The 23,613-nt window shown below is 41.2% G+C and overlaps 1 protein-coding gene across 1 annotated transcript; it reads right to left on the reverse strand.

The window, feature by feature from the left end:
- Positions 1-699: 699 nt before the first annotated feature.
- On the reverse strand, positions 700-1,907 carry LOC147883658 (uncharacterized). The gene has a single exon (XM_087400113.1). It carries the CDS (start codon positions 1,752-1,754, stop codon positions 849-851), a length of 906 nt encoding a protein of 301 aa, XP_087256239.1. The 5' UTR covers positions 1,755-1,907; the 3' UTR covers positions 700-848.
- Between the last annotated feature and the right edge of the window lie 21,706 nt (positions 1,908-23,613).

The raw sequence follows: 23,613 nt of genomic DNA on the forward strand, positions 1-23,613 counted from the left end.
GCATGTCACTGAATACGAAAGATGTTGAATCGAACATTGTTTAAGAACTAAATAAGAATGGCAATCCAACACTCAGCTATGTCCATTATTTGTAAGCTCTGCTATGCACGACATTAACCATGAACCACCAGACAGAACAGATCCTGAACATGACACGAATATCCAGTTTGGAAATCCTAGAGGTGAACATTACACAGTGCTCCTAGGCGCAAATACGAGTGAACCATCAGACAAAAGAATTCATGAAGAAGCAAAGGCATGTCATTGAATACGAAAGGTGTCAAGAAGCTAACATTGTTTAAGAACTATTCAAACAAATAAAAGGAGCATCTCCGTTTTCTTTTTCTACTGAAAACTCCGCACTCACGTATTCTGTTTTCCTCCTTCCTTATGTCAGTACTCCTCCTTGATCACCATGATAACATACGAGTGAAATCGTAAATCCAAAAAAGGATGGAGCACCCATTGTAATGCCATGAAACATCGACCTCTTTTGTACATCATTGTACTTCCATCAACCCAGGAGCTCGACAAACCATGACTATTGTACATGTCTCATGTCATTCAGGCGGAACTTTTGGTCACACCCATTTACTCTAAGAAAACAGAGACTAAGAACGACAAGAAAAGGAGAATGCTCGAGAAAGAAGTGAAAGCGCTGAGAAAACAAGAATGGCCAAACGATGATGATTGTCTATTGAAGAAGATCCCACGGCTTATATAGAGAATACATCTGAGTGCTAACAGAAAAGTCCGTCGAGAGCAACTAATCTAGCTGTTGTGATTACTGACTTAATAATCTATACTTTGGAGTTACATTAATAATTCTAACATCTACATTTCAACAACTAGAACTCACAATTTCGATAGTAATCATGCTGCACAAAATCCACAATTCCAAACACGAATGTCCCCGTCAAAATGAGAACAAACCCGCACGTTTGGAGTTTGTAAAGCCAGTGGTCGAAGCATACCAGCCTATTACCTAGACCTTTGGATCCGAGCGACAGCGAAACTGCATGAAAAAGGAGCATAGAAATGGCCACGTACTGGTAGAGCGATTGTATGCTAAGATCCATGTAATGTTTCTGCGGGATGCTGGATTGAGGATACCCGATGTATGGCCAGAATGACAGAATCACTAGACCCACCAAAGCAACGACCCAAGAGAATGTAACAATCTTATTCGATCTGTACCCAGTCAACTCGATATCGGCCTGTACTGCAGGATACGGGTATGGCTTTACGTAGACTTTGCTTGCAATCCAATGTGAAACCATTACGCGGAACAGTCCTATTATCGCTAAGGGCTTTGTGATCGATGGTAAAAACCCAATGCCTGCGCTCGAGATGGCCGCATATTGTATTGCAAGTATCCCCTGATATGCGGCCACAAAGGAGAGCAGGACTTGTATCCCCGAAATTTCCAGCCTTTTGACGTGATAATTTTCGATCATATCTCCCACGATATAAGGTATTGGAGGTCTGTAAGGATAAGCTTCATAGTTTATCAGTGCTACCTGCTTCTCTGTCCATTTCGTGGCCATGCATCTGTACGCCAGAATTGAGTAGTACCGCCAGCATAGATTAACAGGATTGAAGTATCTGATTAACCAGGAGATCTTTTCCAAGATAGTGGCATCCGCAAGCGTTGTATCAACTTCTCCAGCGAGAATATGCGTAGCCAACACAGTGAAGAACGATCGTAACGCATTCTCCAACTGATAGAAGTCACTCGGTCGTTTACACGGCATCTTGCAGGGACCCAAAGGCTTGGATTTATACAGACACAAGAAGGAATCAAAATTTCTACGTAGCACTCACACACTTTCCCAATCCACAGATATATTCCTCTTAACTCTATGCTCAGTCTAATGCTTTGTTGCTGCATCCCTTCCTACTCTCAATTAACTCTAGAACCAGATCGGTCTCGACCTACACATACGGCCATCTTGCTCATAGGGAGCTCTTCGGGCGGAGCACCAAGTAGAGCTAGCCAGAGAAAGCCACGAGAGTGGTGATGTGTTTACCTATGCTCTCTTCTAGAGCATCACATGTGTAACACGTCCTGAGTCAAAAACTCGCAGCCATAAATTAGTCATCAGGCGGGCGGTTCGAACTTCGGTTTCACGTCAAGCTAATTTTCTGTTTTAAAAAAATCGAAACGCTCTTGGAAGTTGGAGTCGAAGAGAAGGAATCCTGATGGAAAATGAGCGTCGTCGGGAGAAATTTCTAACAACGAACCGAAGACACGAACGTGCCTGCACGTCCATACATTGAATCTGGTGTTCTACTTTGATCCTATGCCAAAAGCAATGACCGTGAATCTCCACGAGTCTCGTTGAGTAGTAGCATGTCAACGAAATCAATTTTCAAGAACGACCTCATGCATCACTCAATCACACAAAAATTGTGAGGTTGACAAGAAAACAAAACTGTCAACGTCTCTAGAATTTGCAAGAAATTTGAAAAACTCTAAGATTCTAAGAGTGTTTACACAATTGCCCAAATGTGGGCATGCCAAGGCTCATGGACGGGCAAGATTGAGGGAGCCCACGGTCCAGATGCATTTATTACATCTTGGGCGCCCATAGTGTATAAACACCCTTAAACTATTCTGGTCGTGAGTGGGATCGCTACTCTACTACCTCAACTCGTGACTACTGCCATAGTGGCACATGTCAACTAGCTTGGTGCCCCAAATCAACCACGGGGGTGGTCTATTACATGATAGCTATTTTCATGCAACATACTATGCTAATTCTAGCAAGAAACATGGTAGTGTGCACTCCGCAGTTTGCCACTATGGCACGACTATGGTTCTTGTCCAAGGCATGGCTTTTGGGCAAGCCTAGGCATATGCTAGCTAGTTCGTGGTGAAACACTTCTTGCATCAAAGCATCTCTCATCCCTAGCCAATCAGCTCTCTCTAAACACAAATATTTGCATGCACATCTTCATAGTACCAATATCATCATATGTATAATGAGGGTCAAAGTTTGACTCAGATACAGTCAAAGTTTGACTTAGATACGTATTCAAAGTATGTCACTTTGATTGTGCTTCCTCATATACATGTGCTATGAATAGTTAAAAAAATTTAATGTTATATTAAGTAGCTTGAATAATATAGAATAGGAGGGCTATAGACCCATAGTTGAGTGTAGAAAGCACTCTCTTGTGCCAACCTTTCCATGTGGATGGCCCCATGTGTGCATTGAATGGAATAGTTGTTCATAGTACAAGAGATCTAATAATTTTTCCACTTGTCCTCATAGGTGTCATACGTGCATTATAAAATTCGGAAAGGTTCCAAGGAGGTGAGTCATTCAATCTTGACGTTTGGTATTGGATCTTGATTTATGAGGAAAATGAGGCCAAAGGCATTGAGAGGTATATAGCTAAGATGCTCACATGGAAGATTCTCTCATCCACTCTATGCATGTGGGATCCCAATTAATGAGGGAAGCAATTGGCTATGAATTAAAGGTATGCGAGTAAGGACATATACCTCAGTGACACCTTCAATTGTTCATGTCTTCTCTCATTTATATGCCTCCATTCTCTCCAATTAAGCTAGGAAGTCTCTCCCCCTTTTCTCATTAGAGTCTCTCCTTTTTCCTCCATCTCCCGATGTGTATATTTCCTTTCCCTCCCCATGTGTATATGTCACTCCCACTCTTCATCTTCATTGTTACATTTCTCTTGACTTTTGAATTGGTCTGAAATACATGATTATTACAATCATTTTGGGGAACAACTCAGGTAGAACCTGACTTAGCTCAAGGCAATATACATACACACTAAATAATTTTTACCTTCAATAGTTGAAGAGTTATAAGAAAGTGGTCAACTAATCATAGGGCAACACAATATACAAGTAATATCAATCGTCCAAATCACGACTTTCAATAGGTGAAGAATTACATCATCATTAAGTGCAATTTCTAGAAACCATAAACCTTCTCATTATTAACTTTGTCAACCACAAAACAAACCCAGCAGGTTGATCATCTTCAATTATGACATTTGCATTGCCTTTGCCTTGGCAAATAGTTTTCTTCCTTCAACTCCTCACTAAGTCCTCTTTCTTCAAATCCTCCCTAAACCTTTTCTTCTAATGGGACCACTAGTTACTCTGGCTATGTGATTGATGCAATGGGAAGCAACACTAGGCAGAGGGAGTGTGAAGATTAAAAAAAGACTACGTGATGGCATCTTCTTGCGGTAACTTCTCAGCCAGGGGCTCAGCAGACAATTTGTTCATGCTTATGCTTATGCATGAGCATGTTGGATGTACTGCCCAGCCATCCCCTCATGCCCCTTCGACCGAGGGGTCATCACCTACACGTGCCTCTCGTAAGGGAAGGAAGAGTAGGAAGGGCAGCTTATGTTGTGCTAACTTGGGAGATGTAGACGAGTCAGCACACTCACATTCCTATAGGTCTCCACTTGGTCCGGAGACATAGTATCAGTCAGGTCCCTTGCCTTCTCCTGCTCCCACTGCTACTTCTCGCTCCGGAAGCGCTTGCACACAGCTTCCACTCCTTCTAACTATGCTACCATCAGTCCTCCTTACTCATCATGGGATCTCTCCTATCAAATCATGGCTGTTGGAGAGATAATAGAAGATAGAAAGGGCAAAGCAGTGATGGCCACCATGAGGCGGTTGATAAGCCATCACTTCAAAAGCGGCATTGCTACCGATTGGCAGTATCAAGATGACCAAAAGAAGCAAGCGGTCGAGAGGCAGTCATCAATGAATTAAAACAAAAATATCCTAACCCACCAAATTCAGAGTTTAATGAGGATTATATGCGAGAGTGCATGGGTTTGGTCTTAAAGCATCGTAGATCAACCTTGCGTACTTCCATCACAAAGGGGTTGGCTAAACCCAGCTGGGCAGACAAAGCTAATTGGAAGTTCTTCAAGAAGTAGAATAGGGACCATCCCAAAATGTTCGAGGGCCAGAGGAGGGCTGCGAAGAGATGGCTGGACATTGTAGGTACTTCGCACTTTGGTGCAGGCGGATGGTTGACATTCGAGGCAACCATGGTAAGTCTACTTCTTCTCATTTAATGTATTGTTCTATTTGTTTTACTACATATTACATGCACTTTAGCTAACTCTAACTCTCGTAAATTGGATCCACAGCAAGCTGGAATGGGTCGTCTTCCTACAGATGGAGAGACGCGATGCGCATTTTGCATAGGAACAAAGCCGTGGTTTATTGAGCAAGAGGCAATGGGAGCGACGGTCGATTGGGCTGAGGTGGCTGCTCGCACGGTATAAGTCTACTCCTACTTGTAATCTCACTTTTTAAATTGTTTTATTCTTTAAGTTCCAATCTAATTTTCAATTTATATAGTTCACTCTTAGGGTCAAAGCTCAAGCGTCCCATCATCGGAGGCGAGCGATCACCAGGGCCAGGGATCAGACGCACGTGACGAGGATCAAGAAGAAGGCGAGCTCACGAGGACCAAGGATCAGGCCAACAAGACGAGGACGAGGACAAGGACGATTCGGATGAGTAGTAGTAGTAGTAGTAGTAGTAGTAGTAGTAGTAGTAGTAGTAGTAGTAGTAGTAGTAGTAGTAGTAGTAGTAGTAGTAGTAGTAGTAGTAGTAGTAGTAGTAGTAGTAGTAGTAGTAGTAGTAGTAGTAGTAGTAGTAGTAGTAGTAGTAGTAGTAGTAGTAGTAGTAGTAGTAGTAGTAGTAGTAGTAGTAGTAGTAGTAGTAGTAGTTTGCATTTTCTTCACCATGTATGTCATTTTGTATATCTGCTCGTTTGAGCAATTTTGTATCACCCTTTCGAAAGGGTAATTTTGTAACAAACAATGTTGTATATGTTCAACATGTATATGCTTTTGTTGCTCGATCATTTCATTTGAGCGATTTTGTATCACCTTTTTCGCAAGGGAAATTTTGTTATAAAAAACGACGAATATCAGTGTCGCTATATAGCGACATTTAACAGCGTCGCTATATAGCGATGCTTTATAGCGACGGTTCTTTTTCGACGCTTTTAACGACTTTAATAACGACATTTGCGCCCGTTAAAAAAAAAATTTAATGTAAAAAGCGTTGGTATTTTCATCGAAAAAGGGCCTATGCCTTGGTGCTCCAAGAACCTAAACTCCTTAAAATTAGATCTGAGGTATTGGAGGTCCTCTCCATCAAGGCTTCATATACCGTGATATTGGATAACCAAATTTGTATGTGGGATTAAGCCCCTATCACATTCTCCATGTGTCAAACTAAGGTGAGGTTCTATTTAGCTCTATCCCTTGTCCTTGCACGTTCATACACTCACTCATGATTGAGTATATTCTAACAACCCCCCTCGACATAAGCCATGTTCTAACTATCATCAAATTCTATTCTTAGAAGCTCCCTTTGTGATCCTTGGATCCTAGCAACTTCATCCTTCTGTGAATTATCTCCCTTGTTGCGTGTTTGCATTAATTTGAATGCTTGTGGCATTTTGCTTTTGTGTCTTATCTCTTGGAGGACTTAAAAGTGCATTTTACACTCCAATTTATGAATTAACCTTATTAGACTCTAGACACCTTAAAAGAGGGGTGCCACAATAGAGTCCATGACGGAATGCGAATGTTGCCTATCAAATCTCCTATGGGGTACTTAACGAAAGCGAAGGGGAAGCGTAAGGACCTGAAAAAAGGTTCTAGGAGAAGCAAGGAAAAAGGCATATTTACCTTCCATCCATGATTTTAACCGCATATCGTGTGTCTCAGCATTGCAACATATATATCACATCAACTATGATGGCAATCTTCCCATGCATTAATTAAGGCATGCTATTCATGTTTGTTGTACTCCATTGTTTGACCCTTAGTGTCTCTTTGCTATTGCTTCTAGCATGCACATTTCTTGCTAGTTCCACGTGAGTCCTACATTGGAATTGATCTACTCTTCTATCCTTGTGGTCCATGTGTAGTCCATTGCATCTATCCCCAGCCTGCTACTAGTCAGGTTGCACTTTTGTATACCAATTTGCCATGCAACAACGATCTCAGACAGTGATTCTATTGGCTAGCATTAATCCTTTTGTGCCCTTTCCCATGTCACTATCTCCTATTGGTAGTCTAGTTATGTCCGTATAGTTTTGCATCAGTCCATAGTTGCTCCATAATTGCTGCATAACATTAAGATTGTAATCTCCTCTTTTATCTTCATTGATCCATTACCATCTGCACATCTGTGTAGTTTTGCATCAGTCAATAGTTATTGTGTAACTAGTGCATAGCATGATTGTAGTCTCCTCTTTCATCTTCATTGATCCATTACCATCTAGACATCTACACATCTATGTAGATAGCATGCGTAGTCCTGGCTGTGACTCATGTGTCGCAGGGTTGTTGCAAATATGCCAATTTTGAATGCAATAGTGGGAGTTGTTGAATTTTGGTAAAAAGAGACGATCATGTTTTGCCACCTCCGGCTGAACATGTCACCAACTTGTGCCCCTAAAAAAGTGCAAAGAAGACCAAAATGGAGAAAAAAAGAAAAAGAAAAAATGCATCATTAGCGGGTTTGATGATGTGGATTAAGAAATGGAACCAACTTTGACACGCTTATGAGCCTCATTTCAAGGTAGTGACTTTAAAAGCGACTGATGCAAAATGATAAATAATGTGGGATCTATTCAAAGAGCATTGCATCTATATGCATTTAGGTCTTCCTAGTGCATGCATTTATGGGTGAACTAAATTACAAATTTCAACAAACATCAAAGTTTTAAAACCACCATGCACTAGCTTCATAAGTTTGGAGTACATTTTTTCAAAAAGTTTGCCTTTCCAACCAAATGCAAATAAGTTATTAATTTTGCCCTCAAAGGTATGTGCACAATTGCCTCCTTTGGTTTGTGGGAAGCTTAAGTAGAGAACTTTCAAATAAACAATTGCTTCCATATATGTGTAGAACCATTATTTGATGTTTTAAAATTTTATGGATATCCTAAACAATCCAAGTTGCATGCTTAATAGGCATTATAGCATTTGTAATAGTTTAATGGTATCATTCAAGATTCCAATTGTGTAATTTTTTGCCTTCAAATTCAACTTTAGTATGTGTAGATTAGTTTAGACACCAAGATTGTCAAACTCGATTGAGAAATGCATAAGTTACGAATTGAGCAAGTTAGTCATATGCAATATATTCCTTGAACTTCACAAAAAATGGATATACCAAATCATGCATTGGCCCTATTGGATGGTATGATTTTATATTTCTCAACCCTCTTTCTTGATCAAACATCCATACCACACAAGGTGCGCTTTGACTAAGGAATCACTAAGAGCTGACTAAGAATATAGAATGTCCCCACTAGCTAAAGAGATTCTTTTACAAGGTTTATTTTTAAAAAATTTGTACAAGGTTTATCAAATTCGGTTACACCACATGTAACATACTACCACTTATGCCATGTCCATAAAGTAAACCTCAAAAATTTACACCAATCCTAATGTATATGCACCAAGTTGGGTTCACACCTAGAACCATGTAGAGCACACACACATGTGCCCATGTCTTTGAAAAGTTTTTTATGACAAAAGTAATTCCATAATACACATAGAATATGTAAGGCCACAATAAGATTATCAAGAAATAAAGATATATGCATAAGACACATCCTTGCAAAGATTTTAGTGCATGTGATTTTTTTGTTGAATTACTCTCTCTTGGGAGCCATGAGCCTTGCCCCTAATAATCACTAAGACAATTCTTGTGGCAAGTAGAGTAAAAACCCACTAAGTAATGATATACAAAAAATTGCAAACTTATAAAGATAACGAAGGACATGACAAAGAAGTTGCCCAAAATATACCCCCTTAAAAGAGGCCAGAACCGGCCCAGTCCACCTTTTAATTGACTTGTATTAGAACATTAGGACAGAAGATAATTGACCCAAAATTTACACCTTTTATGTGTCCACAAATCAAGTGACTTTGAAGGTTATAGCCTTAAGCTTTGGAGAAAACAAATTCTATAGAGATGTCCCCTCAACACAAATTTTCCATGCCTCAAAGTCCTCTATAACTTCGTTGAAGAATTCAAGTTGATATTTTTCATGTAGCTCTAAATTCAACGTTGCAATGATCATAGGTCTCAAAAGATGACACTAGAGGCTGCCCTTGTATTCTGCCAACCATGATTAGAAAACCGACTCTCTCAATATCTAATTAGATGGGACTCCTTATCTTGACTCTATCTCAATATCTCACCTATAATATAGAAGTGAGAAAGGCAACATTATAGGGAGGAAGAAAATCTTGGAAGGTGAACCTCAAACATGGCTATGATACCACATTAAAGCTTAGAGAGTCAAGATAAAGCAAAATCAAGATGAGAGACAATATGTTGGATAAAGAAACACAAATTTTGTATTGATCACTAAGAATACAATTCAATAACATATGTCACACTCTCATGTACAAGACTTTAAGTAGGCAAGAGGAAGCTCCACCTCCATGCAAGGAGGTGATTGCAATTAGTTGCCACATAGCAGCACCATGTGTCACTATGCTAGCACATAACTACAACCCACTCCACTTAGGCATACATAGTCCCATTGGTATTAGATGCTATGATCATCCATTTCTCAATTAAAAAGAGAAGGAAAAGGTGCAAGTCCTGATGAAGCAAGATCATCTGGAAGTTTGTAGTTGTTGAAGAATGCAAATGCGATTCCTGTTGAGTTATACTATGGATGAAGGTAAAACAAAAGATTTGAGTGGATGAGGATTTGAAACTAATTCTATAAGAGGTGAAAGTATATTGTAGATGCTATTATGGCATCCATGAACATGTCTTTCATGAACATGTTTTGCTTTTGTAGTATTCATGGAGGATTATCTTAGTTTCTCTTTCTTTATTTACTTGTTTATCTTTTGAGATGATGTGCATCAAGCTTGGTTGAATGCCTAAGGAAGATGATTGCATGTGCGTTAAGCTCTTAGTTGGTTTAATAGTCATGAACATGATTTTTTATGGTCATTTTGATACATAGATGAGAGAATGGATTGCGCGTGCCTTAAGCTCTTAGTTGGTTTAATAGTCATGATGATGGTAATGATGATGATTTTTAACATCATGATGATGGTAATGATGATGATGGTCATTGTGATATATAGATGAGAGAATAGATTTTTAGAACTAAAGTGCTTATCCTATGTGTTACAATTGGATCTTAAATAGGAGTTTTTCTCTTATTCAAGAGATCATTGAGTCGTGACTTGTTTGGAGCTATGATATGCTTATGGATATTTCTTTTGTGGAGGCTATGTGAGAAAACACAAATATACAAGCATTAGAGAGACACTTATAGCAAGATGACATTAATTAGAATGTGGGCCAAAGCATGATCTAGTGTAGCCATTTTTGTGAGGTTGGGGAATATCTTGCAGATGGGTAACTTGCTTGATCCATTACCCATGTGTTTCTCAATGGAACTTGGCAAATGTGATGTCTGAAGTAATTCACACGTTCCAAATGTGAATATGATGCCAAATTTCCTTCTTTAATGAGATCATTAATCCATTGTAAAATTTATGCTATTTTACATGAGAATTGTGTATCCTAGATAGTGTAGGATATAACAATACACATAGATGTAGGAAAGTGTTCATTCAAAAGTGCATTAGTTGTGCTTGCTTATATTCCCTCTCCTCTTTCCCTTTCACTGATAAAAGGAAGAATCTACCTTCTTTATTAGTTGGTCTACTTTATATTATCCCTAATGGGGACTTAATAGTTGTGCTACCTTGCTTAATTTTTCCGATCTTGGGACCCATGTAAAATCTCACAAATGCTTACACTAAAAATGTTGAAAAATGCTAACAACATGTTATCTATAAGATATTTATCACAAGAATTAATATCATAAGAAATAGATTCCCATTGCACCAAGTTGACAATATTCTCATTGCCTTCAGATCACAAAATGCTCTTAACATCCTCGAGAATCCTTCTCTTCATACTATTGATTCCCTCTAGGATGGATACTATTGCTTCTCACTCTCCTGCATATTGCATAGCCTCACAAAAAAGGCATCACAGATGGTTCTCATTACTATTTTGTGTTTGGCGATACTTAGCTCTTCCCCTAGCTTTTGCTTGGTCCTAGCCATTGAGGCCATGCTTGCAAGTAGATGCTACTATGTGTGTACAAATCCTGGGCCTTGAAACTTGCAGAAATCTTGAACGATTGACCCTTGTAAACAATTGCATTTTACCACACAATATTGAGAAAGTAACCATGTGACAATACTTAAGCACTAGTGACTCTAACTCCTTATGTACCAACCCTATGAATTTTATTAAAAAAATTACATGGAATGAAATTCGATGATCATGCATGAATGCAAAGGATTCCTTCACTTCTTTCAACGCATAGACATGCATTATGCATGGATGCAAAAGATTCATTCACTATTTTTAATGCATAGACACAATATATGCTATACAAACTCTAAACAAAAAATGACAAAATAATCCCCACTTGATGTGGAGATTCGAGGAAACCTAGATCTAGGTCATGGTTGCAACTAGCCCCTCATCCTATTTAGGATGTGCAAGACTATGAATCATTCCTGGACCAGACCCCCGACTAGACTTGGAGCGAGGAGGAGTTTTTACCTCTTCTCAATCAAACAATGGTAAAATTGAGATTGGTTGTGGCATAATAACTTGGGGCGATAGTACTAATAGCAGTGTTACACAGGATACCATCAATAGTAAGCCTATTATCGCCACCAATAACAAGGAAAGTACCAATGGTAGTATTGCTTCTACCAATGGTATTACAGCAGTTTTGCATAGGATACCATCAGTAGTAAGCCTATTACTAGCAATAACAAGGAAAGTACAGATGGTAGTATTACTTGTACCAACAGTGCTATTAAAACTACCACCGGTTATTTTATTACAGGAGGTATTGCTATGAATACATGCAATATTTTGAAGTAAAGCTACCAGTGATAGTTTTGGAACTACCACTAGTAATATGCTAGTTGACAAGTCATAGCCACTAGATAGCATGAAGGTGTGATTGTGATCATGAGTACATGAAATATGTCATCACAACACGTTATCACAAGAAAATTCACATGATTACATGAATATTAAATCCCAAACTGATCTACAACTATTCGTGCATGGATCCGACTCCATTTACTATCACACGAGATGATGCAGATATACGACATGAGTTTAGCAGTAGTGATCATGCAGATTTACAACAAGTAAGTCCTTTGGAGGAGGGCGCATGGAGCAAAGTAGAGCAAGGGCGGAAAAGAGCTGCAGGAGGGGTGTGGAGCAAAGTAGCATGCAAAGATACATGGCACATTGCATTCATCTCCTTGAGTGATTCCATTCTAGCATCTCTCACCAATGCTTTCACCTCTGACATCAAGCACGTCATATCTTTGGACAGTTTTCATCAAGAGTATAGATTAGTAGATCAATAGATCAGTCTTCAAGACATTCTAGCATCGGTTCAGTCTCATGCCACATTGCATCATGCTTGGATCCAATTATCACCACCACCTCAATTCAACAGATCATTCCTCAACATGAGGACATTTGTGCATCAATGTAGTCCTGCCCCCAACCTTGGGAATCTCCATGTTTTAGCATGCACTTATGGCTATAGTATATAGTCTATACTTGATGAAGATTAGTGGTTGGATCTAGGATTACAGATTTATCCTAACATCAACATTCGGCACCTCATATGCCTTCGAGGTATCTTATGTTTTCTCAGTATGATTTCATCCTTTATACTGCTAGCTCCTTGAGTCTATGACACATGCGACATCCCATGCTGATGGATATTTAGCCATGCACACATCATATCACCTTTAGCTCATGAGAGTTGAGCATATAGGACTGACAGCCACCATGCCTTGTCAATTTTATGGGCCTCTTCTTCACAAGAGCAGACTATTATACTTGGACCTTTGGCCCTATATTTTCAGCCTCTAGATCACTCTATCCACATTGACTATGCCGTTCTCTACAATCCTGCATCATATGATAGAGATTAACAGGGAGTCATAGAAAACATCAACAAAATCATGCAAATGACAACACAACTTCTTTTTTGAAAAAGAAACAAAAAAGTACCTTTCTCCAAAATATGGAGACAAAACACAATTTTATGTCAAACAACTTTTTAAACTAGCTACTTTTATGGCAAAAAAATTACTTACATCTTACTTTAAAACCTAAAAACATCCAATATTATGAATTGGAAAAAGTGTTCTAACTCTATAATTTAAAAAACATGACAAATTACAAATAAGAACAAACTATTCTATTCACAACTAGGAAACGTCCTTGGACCTGTTGCTTTAAAATATCAATTGTTTTTTGGTGTTTAATTGACCAATTTTTTTAAACTTAAATCCATACACAAGAATTTCTATAGCTTGAAATTTAAACATTTCTACACATTGATGAATTTCCATCTTTGAATCAACTTTCCCTTGAGCACTTTTGTTAAAAGAGTTTTATACCATTTACACAGAGTGAACAAAATTGCCCTCAAGTATAAGTTTTGTACCAATATATCCATGTCGTATGTAATGTGCTATCCATAAACCTAAAGGAATGCATTGTCTTTTTAAAAATCATTCTTTTTATATAGTATTAATCCAATGGTTGAATTTAAGCATATTTTAATATTACATAGGTAGTTATATGGAGTTCATGGCCATAGAAGAGGTTTGTTGAAGGTAAAGATGTTTTTAGATTTAAATATTAACTAAAGACGTTTATCATCTTATATTATTTGGATCAAATAGTTTAATTTTGATCTAAATAATGAGGATTTTATGTTTATCAATTTACTTTATTCAAATCCAAGTTGTGATGTGAACTTGGATTCTGTAGTTCGCAATTTCATGACTGTGTAGTCTCGATGGTGACTCACATGTCATGGGGATCTCGAAGGAATGCCGATGGAGCCTCCACTCCAAGCTACTCCTTGTGAGAGCACTGCAAAGCACGAGCCGTCCACATGTGTCACTGAAGCGGCTCCCGGATTGTTGTAATGTGCTTCCACGAGAGAAAGAGGGAAGGGGGAGAAGGGAAAAGAGAGGGGAGAAGGGAGGGAGAAGGAAAAGGGAAGAGGAGAGTGAAGGGGGATGGAGTGGCAACCACAAAGGAAACAAGAGAACACCCAAAGATTCTTGGAAGAGAAGAGGGAGCTTGTATTCCAAACTTGTGCAACTTGTGCATACAACAATGAAGGCCAAAGTGAACAACTTGGCCTTTTATACAAGTCACCTTTTGAAGGGAGGGCCAACCCTAATCTCTTTATACCACTCTCCTTGTCATTCTTTTACCATCCTCTTAGGCCCCCATCTAGCTCCAAGGCACAATCCTAGGTCTATGAACTTGACACTGTCCATCAAATCACATCACTTAACCAGTGGTAGCATATTGTTAACCAATCTGTTAACATGCCGCCCTTCTTGATCTCGATCTAGTCCTCTGGATCGTGCAACGTTCATGGTTTTTGGAGTGTCTTCAATGAATATAATGCAAAGTAGTCTTTTGTGTGTACTAGGATGAATCTTCTTTTTGTCCATTGCAGCAGAGGGATATAGTGGCTCCTTGTTATGGAATGCTTGCTAGAAGTATGGATGAGTGATTCATCTGGAACTAGCACTTCAAGGTTTGAGTGAGCTGAGTTGAGTACTTGTGACCACTCAAAGAAGGAATAAGAAAAAGGAAAAGAAGAATATAAGGGGTAAGTTATTAGGTAGAAGGTCTTAGATCCTAGTGGTGTTAGTGTTAGCAGAGTGTTAGTAGGGATTGATGTAAGATCCTAGTGGTGTTAGTGTTAGCAGAGTAAGTAATGTGCATTCTCATGCTCCTCTTAAGTCCCATATTTTATTTGAGTGGGACTTCCAATGGATTCTCAGTAGATTATGTCTTTGACATGCCATGTTTGAACATCCGAAGTTGTGCATGAAATTTTGTCTTACTTCTCTACATTAAAGTTTCTTTAAAGTCCATCTCATTGAGGGCTTTGCTTGGAAGTATTTGAGCCCAATAAGGTTTTGCTACCATCTGGAGCTTTATTTGTCTGAGTCATCAAATCAAGGAGTATGATAATTAATACACCCACTATGGCTGAAGAGGTTTATAAAAGGGGGATTCTAGGAAAGGCTTTTAAGCTAGAACTGAAAGAAAAGAAAAATAAAGAAAAGAGGATGAGTAGAAGTTAGATAGTTAATGGTGATGTTAGTAAAAAAATGTGAAAAAATATTTGAGGGTCACATGCAACTCATCCAAACCATATTGGTATAATAGATCCTATTCACCTAAATGGCCTTGGTACCTACAAGTATGTCAAAAGGTGATTGCAGTAACATATTGACCAATTGTGACCCTGACCAAGCAAGAACATGATTTTGTAGACCACCCAAGGAATATGAATTGTATAGCTATTTGGGACCTCATGTAAGTTTGATAATCACTTCAAAGGAGAGTCATTAAGACATTATTGGAGATCTTTGTTGGCGTGAAGTTGACACTGCATTCATGTCATCACTCTCAAAGTATTGGTGCAGTTTGTTGATTGGCACCCTTGGAAGTTCTTGAGCTTGATAGGGAGATTCAATATTCTCAGGATTAGTGGATTGGGGTGTCACTATTTGCCCATTCATCCAATATGAGAGGTCTCTCCATAGAGTAGGATTACCCCGTAATAGTGTCGTGCTGGGCATTTTGATCTCGGTGGATAGGAATGAGGCTGTGATGTCTCAAGAACCAATGATAGGTTCCTATTGATTTTGACTCTTCTAAGCCATATAAGGACATGTTGTCATCCTCCTTTGGTTGTTGCAAGGCAGGGTCTTCTTCAAACATCCGTTGCATTAGGGTGGATCCCTCTGTTGAAGGGCATGACATACCTTCTTCATCTACCCTTTCAGGTATAATTTACAAGGCCTTTGAGGCTCGAGTGTTTATCTCATGTCTTGGATGAATTGTATCAGCACTCTTGCTTGCCTTGAGCCTTTGCTCACATTCCTCTTGGCACTTGTTCCAATTTATGTGCCTCGGTGAGACCTTGTTTCCCCACCCATGGGTTGGGATATCCACTGTGACCCTTAGGTGTTTGGCATGGTGAAGCCATTATTGTTGCCTCATTTGCCTCATGTGGGTGTTTGTTGCTGGTACCATTTGCGAGAGTATCACCAAAGGAAGATGATGTTGCTAGGGAGGCTGTATCTTCATCTGGCCCATCTTGGATGATGACCTTATTTTTTCCCTTCTCAATCTTCATTTCTCTCTTGATGCTTACTTGTGCTGATTCAGTTGCCTCTCTAGGCTTCAACGTGCTGGCTTTATCCCTTTTGGCTTGTTTGCAAAGCTCTTTATTAAGGGATTTAGCTTGTAACCTCATGATTACATTTAAGGATACTCTCAATGTTTAACAAGTTAAGGCTTGTGGACCTAGATGGCCTTCTCATCGAGCAATCCATAAAAAGATGGTCCACACCACACCCAGTGCAGGAAGTGGTGTATTAGACACTGGTGCACATGTGATTGGCTGCTTGGATTGCCCCTTATATGGACACTCATTGGTTGGGTGTGGCCCTTGACACATACGGCATTGAATGGAGTGTATCTTGGTCAAGTTCATAAATCCCATTTTTTGAGGAATTGGTGCCGTTTGGTAGACCAGGATGTATCTTGTATAATGTAGTGACTTATAATGCTGGACCAATTTGCATTGTCACCATTTTGGGGATAGTTGTGTCCATTGTAGGTAGGTTTGGGGTCTCCCCAATAACTCTTCCACCAATACTTGATTAAGGGGAGTAATTCGTGGAGGTGGTGGTTGAGGTCCCAGTACTAACGAGGGTAATGGAATATTTTGAGCCCTAAATTTCCCTTGATTGGCTGATGTGGCTCCTTGTATTGCCAATTGTGCCTGGTTGGATGGATTGGGTGGTGCAGGCAGTGGCCTTTGTTGATACATAGGTTGAGGAATCACCCTAGGATAATGACATTGGGATGTGTCATGATTTCCCCAATGAACACAATGGGCACAGTAGAGTGTTGACCTGGCTCTAAGACGAGGGCATTCCTTAGTGTTATCTCTTTGTGGAAATAGATGGGGGTTATTAGGAGCATCTTTTGTTGCTTCTATCTTCCATTGTTGGCTCAACTTGTTTAATAGATCTATGGCCAAATTTTTCATGTTGAGCCCCTTCGGCGTCATGCTTACATTTTTAGTTGCTTCTGAGGTTGAAGCCTATGCTATTTGGGACATATCTGAGGAGCCTAAGGATATATCCTTTTGGGGTGTCTCCCTCATGCTATCCCCTAGATGTATTGTTGTCTTGCTACATAGCTCAAATGATGTGGGATTCATAGCAAACAAATGATCATGTAGCTTAGCATCTCGTAGCCCTATGAGGAAGTGTGGTAGAAGCTGCACATCACTCATCCTCTCATGGGGTTCACATCATGAGTTCATATGGTTAATCCTAGTGATATAGTCTCTTAAGGACTTAGTGTTCTTCTGTTTTACCTCATAAAGTTGGCTAAGCGAGCTCCACTTGGGACCACTGGGGGCAAACCCCACAATGAAATATCTATGCAATGTGTCCCAATTTATTTTCTCCTTAGGGTTTAAGGCTCTAAACCATTGTCCAGCCTTGCCATCAAGACTCAAGCTAAAAGCATTGACCTTATCTAGATCCCCAATATCACCAAATGTGTTACAGATTTGTTCAAACCTCTCAACATGGGAAAGTAGGTCTACTTCTCCTACAAACCTGGTGATTAGGTGATTAGGTTGGAGATTGTGATAGGCTTGCTCCTTGAGGGGTTGGTATCCCTTCTTGGAAAAAGTAGTGGTGGAGCGATGGCCCCCCTTCCTAGTACTTGCACTAGGATTCTCATAGCTTCATCTATAAGGACCATTTGCGATATAGGAGGAGGTTGTGGAATGGTGGGCCGTGTCCCATTCATTAGTGGTCTTGATGAACGGTTCCATGGATTTGATGGCACGAGGTTGGGATGGGAGGATCAAGGCCCACTAGGCATTTCCATTGTGACTTGTGTCAGGTTGGGCCTAACAAGTTGGACTGGAGGTCCTCTAGGGAGTGGTATGCTCCCTACAAGCATAGGCCTATAAGGGGCACTTGTTGGGTAGGGAAAATCTCCCATGTTTTGTTGCCAAAGAGGCATCATAGGGGCTTCTGTGGTGGAGGGTCTTAATTGTGGGCCTTCAAGGTTACTCCTCTGCCCCCTTTGCTCTAGCATTTGGGACCTTGTGAGAATGTGGGTCCAAATCCATCCCCATAGGATTGTGTATCATCAAATAATTGGTACGACAGGGGTTGATTGCCATTAGGTATCGTGGGACTTGGCTCCCTGAGTATTGCTTCTGACATCGGTGGTTGGGCCGGCATTTGAGCCTCTGACATTGCCCTAGTCTATTCAGCAAATGGGTTTAGCCACTCTATTGGGTCTGTCAATCCAAACCTTCCCATGATATTGGAAAAGGTTTCCCTTAATGTAGGTGATGTTGTAGATGGGGTAGGAGAGTGGAGATCAGTGGGGATGTAGTTTAGAGCCATTGAGGCTCTAAAATTGGAGGTTTCACCCATGCCTTCATCCTAACTCAAGGACTCTTCTGAGCTAGATAATTCACATGGTGGTGGTTCTAGCAATGAGTGAGAAACGACTTTTGAGCTTGCTTCCCCTAAGGATGCCAAGCTAGGTATGGAGGTCGACAAGATGGTATTTGAGGCACTGTCTTTAGGCTCAATGTGAGCTTGAAGGACTCTTCCTGATCTCAAGATCAAGTGTTCATTGGCACAGTTGAGGCCTCAATTCTAGGTTGATTCCGCCTCAATGCAGGGTCAAGGGGCAGCAAAATGGGGTTTATTTCAATGCAATTTTCATGCAAATTTCATGTGCTTTTTCCTGATTTTTGTGTTCCCAAAGCTATCCCTATGGCCGTGGGGATAAGGCTATGGCAACGACCCATGGGGATAGAGCTATGGCGATGACCCGTGGGGATAGAGCTATGGCAATGCCCATGGGGACAACATGTCAACGGGATAGAGTAAGGCAACGACCGGCGAGAAAGTGCTATGGCAACGAGTCAATGCCTATTTGACCAGTGGGATAGAGCTATGGCGACGACCCATGGGGATAGGGCTTTGGCAACGACCTGTGGGAATACAGCTATGGCGATGACCCATGGGGATAGAGCTAAGGCAACGATCGGCGGGATAGCGTCATGGCACCGGGTCAATGCATGTTTGACTATCAGTATAGTGTTATAGCGATGACCCGCGGGGATAGGGCTAAGGCAAGGACCGGTGGGATAGCCTTATGGCACTGGGCCAATGCATGTTTGATCGGTGGGATAGTTGACTGACAGTAATAAATTAGGCGGCGGGTTAGGTACTAACATGTGTCAGGTTGTGGGGATAGCACTAAGGCGATGGGTCAACAAAAGTTTGACCGATGGGATAGTGCTAAGGTGATGAGTCAATGCAAATTTGACAAATAGGATAGGGCTATGGTGACAGTGGGTGGGATAGCACTAAGTTGCCGACCCATGGGGATAGGAATGCGCTGTCACCGACTAATTTTTGATGATTTTTGATAGATTTGGAGTTCCTGTTCAGGGTTTTTTGTGATGGGTGGATGCTAAACTACCTAATGATTCTACCTACCCAATGCAAAAAAGAAGAAAGAAAAACAACATTTGGGTGCAAAATGAGAGATTGCTTGAAGAGGTGACTGTCAACACTCAAAACCACTTTGATTTTCAGCTTGATTCCTCATTCTTGGTTGTTTTTTGTGAGTTTTGATATCATACACTCCTTAGCAATCTTCCCAACTATCTTCTTTCCAACTTAAAACACTAAAAAACATAAAAAACAAGCTTCAAATTATCAAAACGACTTTCCAATAGAAAATGTCAGTTTCCCTCACTTTTCCATCCAAACTCACAGTTCTTCACCCTTTCCTCTCGTAGAACTCCACTATCAAAGCTCCAAGTTAAGCTTGAAACAATGAGCAATGTGTAGATGATGAGAGAAGGCAAGTGCAATGCAAAATCATACCTTGAACTCCTCAGCAGTGGCACCAAAAATGTGTAGTCTCGACGGTGACTCATGTGTCGTGGGGATCTTGAAGGAATGCCAATGGAGCCTCCACTCCAAGCTACTCCTTGTGAGAGCAATGCAAGGCACGAGCCATCCACATGTGTCACTCAAGCGGCTCTCAAATTGTTGCAATGTGCTTCCACGAGAGAAAGAGGGAAGGGGGAGAAGGGAGAAGAGAGGGGAGAAGGGAGGGAGAACAAGAAGGGAAGATGAGCGTGAAGGGGGATGGAGTGGAAAACACAAAGGCCCTACAAAGAAAACAAGAGAACACCCAAAGACACTCTTGGAAGAGAAGAGGGAGCTTGTATTCCAAACTTGTGCATACAACAATGAAGACCAAAGTCAACAACTTGGCCTTTAATACAAGTCACCTTTTGAAGGGAGGGCCAACCCTAATCTCTTTATATCACTCTCCCTTCTCATTCCTCTACCATCCTCTTGGGTCCATCTAGCTCCAAGGCACAATCCTAGCTCTATGAACTTGCCACTATACATCAAATCACATCACTTAACCATAGCGGTGGCATATTGTTAACCAATCTGTTAACAGTGACAGATTGATATTTCTGTCGACGAAGTGAATTTTTTGTCCAAAAAAAGGGGGGAAAAAAGCGGTCCAAAATGAGTGAAATCTCACTTTCATCCAATGAAATTTTCAATGCCAAAATTTCCTAGCGATGGACAAAAATTTCATCAATGGAAATGTGGACCATGGAGGTACTAGGCATCTTCCCCATCTCCTTTTGCTGCTCTGCTCATTGGTGATCCCACTCTTGAGCATCCAGACATTCATTCTGCCAATGTCCTGCCCCCAAACAGAACAGACAATTTTTTGATCAATTCAACCCACGACCTCCACCACCGCAGCCACCGCAACCACCACCGCCACTGCCTCTTGGCATAGTAGGGTGTGTATGTTCCTCTTGAACATAGGATGCACTCGGATCCTGCTCCTCCAAAGTTGGCCACTACAGTTGACCCCTCATGCATTGTCTATGCTCATTATAGTGGCAACCGGATATGTTGTGGGTGTTGGACATGCATATCGCACACCATTTCTCATTAAGCGTGCACTCCATTCCTGAATACATCGGATTACGATAGTGCATACACCATAGTCCTTTCAAGCCTTTACTAGTCAAGCCATCACCGAAAGCCTCTGGGGTGAGCTTTCCTCTTTTAGAGGATTTTTAGGCCTTCTTCTCCGCTTTCGAGTCGCAGACTCCTTACTATTGGTTTCTTCAAAACTCTCTTTGGAACTATCATCCTCCAAATCTTGATCACTGTCATTTGACTTCTTGGCTTTTGATTTTGAGGACTTGCGATTCTTGGCCACTCGGTCATGCAGAGACTCTCCCGCTAGCACTACTTGCTCTACAACCACTATGAGCTGCATAGTGACCTGATCCACTATAGCCAATACCGTCTGCAAATCACGGGACAACCTCAAAATGAAGTAGTCATTCAACACTTCCTAGGTGGTCCATTGCATCAGTGGAACACGTTGCAGAAGTAGACAAAATTGGGCTGCATAATCCTCCACATCTTGATCTCCTTGATCCAACCATCGTATCCTTCTAGAGTTTGCGGTATCGTTTTTTCTTTACGAAACCATCTCAAGAATGCGGTGTGGACGAGATCATATGCGGTGAAATAGTCCACTACATACTCTACAAGGCATTTTGATGCCTTACCCACCAAGGTCGATTCGAACATTGCCTCCTATTAGAGTGGCACCACGAGTGGTGGGTTGTCGACCGCATACACCTCGGTGGAGTGTTGTTGAACACACACACCTTCTTGAATTGCCTGACATGAGCATCGGGGTCATCTCTTTTCTTCCCCGAAAACTTGGTGTACATAACTTGGGCCGCCAGCCATGTCCCTCTTGTAGGTTGAACCATCGGTCTGCCCGCTCCTGGTGTCACTACCTATCCGAATAGATTGCATGAGGCTGCCAAAACCACTATCTGAGAGGATCATGCACTCATCACCCTGCATCCATCCAATGAGACCCACACATGCCAACCTGAGTGCGTACAAGGTGGTGACTGTGAATGTGAGGGTGTCCCCTAGCTTCAGTCGGACCTTCTAGGAGAAAGCAGGGTGTTGAGAGTTCACGCTCAACATCATGTGATCATGTGTGCATAGCACCATCACATGATCATATGTGCATTGCACTAACCTTATAGAGTGCTATAAAGGAAAGGGTTAGATCCCCTAACCCTAACCCTAAATGGGTTTGTATATATTCTATTTCTTCAACTAAATCTAGTGTACAGTTAGTCATTTGTGGTGCGCTCTCTAGCTGTGCCCTATCTCCTCATCTCCACTCTTCTCCTCTCCCCTCTTCATATTTTGTCATGGTATCAGAGCATGGTTATGCCTTTCGCTGAGGTGCCATCCTTGTGAGAGTGATTGAGAGATTGAGAGATCGAGAGAGATCGAGTGTTCTCTTCTATTGAAAGAACTTCTTCCTTGATGAAAGAATTCCGTCCATTGAAAGAAATTTTCGTTCATTTCTTGAGATTTCCTTGTGAGGATTTCAATTCATTCTGTGAGACATTCTTATTGTGAGAGAGAGAGATTTCTTCTTTCTGAGTGAGAGAGGATTTCCGTTAAGAGTTCCTTATGAGATTTCTTGTTTCAAATATTTCCATTGAGAGGCAAGCGACCTTGCTCATGCTGTAGGAATTCTCCGTGATAGTCTTCACTTTCATGTTTTCCTTCATTGCCTCAGCAACCACAGTGAGGAGCTCGGATTCAATAGTGGGAAACACAACTTTGGAAGCTTTGCATGGCATTCTGTCTACCCAGACTCCTCGTAGAAGTGAAGGAGTGGCCATTAGATCCTCGTACGAGCCTGTCTCTGCCACTGTTTGTTGGGTATTAAGGAGCTCAAACTTCTCGATTTGCTGTTAAGGCCTTATTGCACTGCTCTAGCCGTTGCTAAGCTCTAGCGACCTCCATCGACATACACTCTCCATCCAGCACAATGACTCCAATGCCCTCTCCAAAGTAGCATATCAACTAAGCCTCTCCAACGAGCCACAAAGCCAAAGCTTCATGACAGCTTTGACCCCTCCAGCACCCAAAGCTCACAGGCAGCCAGTGCCTCCAAGCTCCTTCTCCACCAAGCATAGCTCCAAACAAGGCCTCCACAGAGCTGACAAGCTGCCAATCAATGTGATGCTACCTCCGCCTCTCACGCACCATAGCTCCCTGCTCTATTAAGCATACGATGAAGGCTCCCAACAACAAAGGCACAACGAGCTCCTGAGGTGACTCCAGTCTCTACTATGCCTTTGCAACGAGACTCCAACAAAGGCGCTCTCGGCTACACAGGTGACTACATGACACCAACAGCAGCAAACGATGCCACAAGCAGCTCCGAGCTTCGTCGACAGTAACGGAGAAGACGACGAAATCTCGAAGATTCCA

This window comes from Dipteris shenzhenensis, chromosome 28, assembly GCF_047967505.1.
Source record: "Dipteris shenzhenensis isolate YYH24624 ecotype China chromosome 28, Dip_SZ_1.0, whole genome shotgun sequence".
Classification (NCBI taxonomy): domain Eukaryota; kingdom Viridiplantae; phylum Streptophyta; class Polypodiopsida; order Gleicheniales; family Dipteridaceae; genus Dipteris; species Dipteris shenzhenensis.

What these genes read in the sequence shown, in the direction of transcription:
- LOC147883658 (XM_087400113.1), bottom strand. Translation starts at nt 1,754, where the DNA reads ATGCCGTGTAAACGACCGAGTGACTTCTATCAGTTGGAGAATGCGTTA.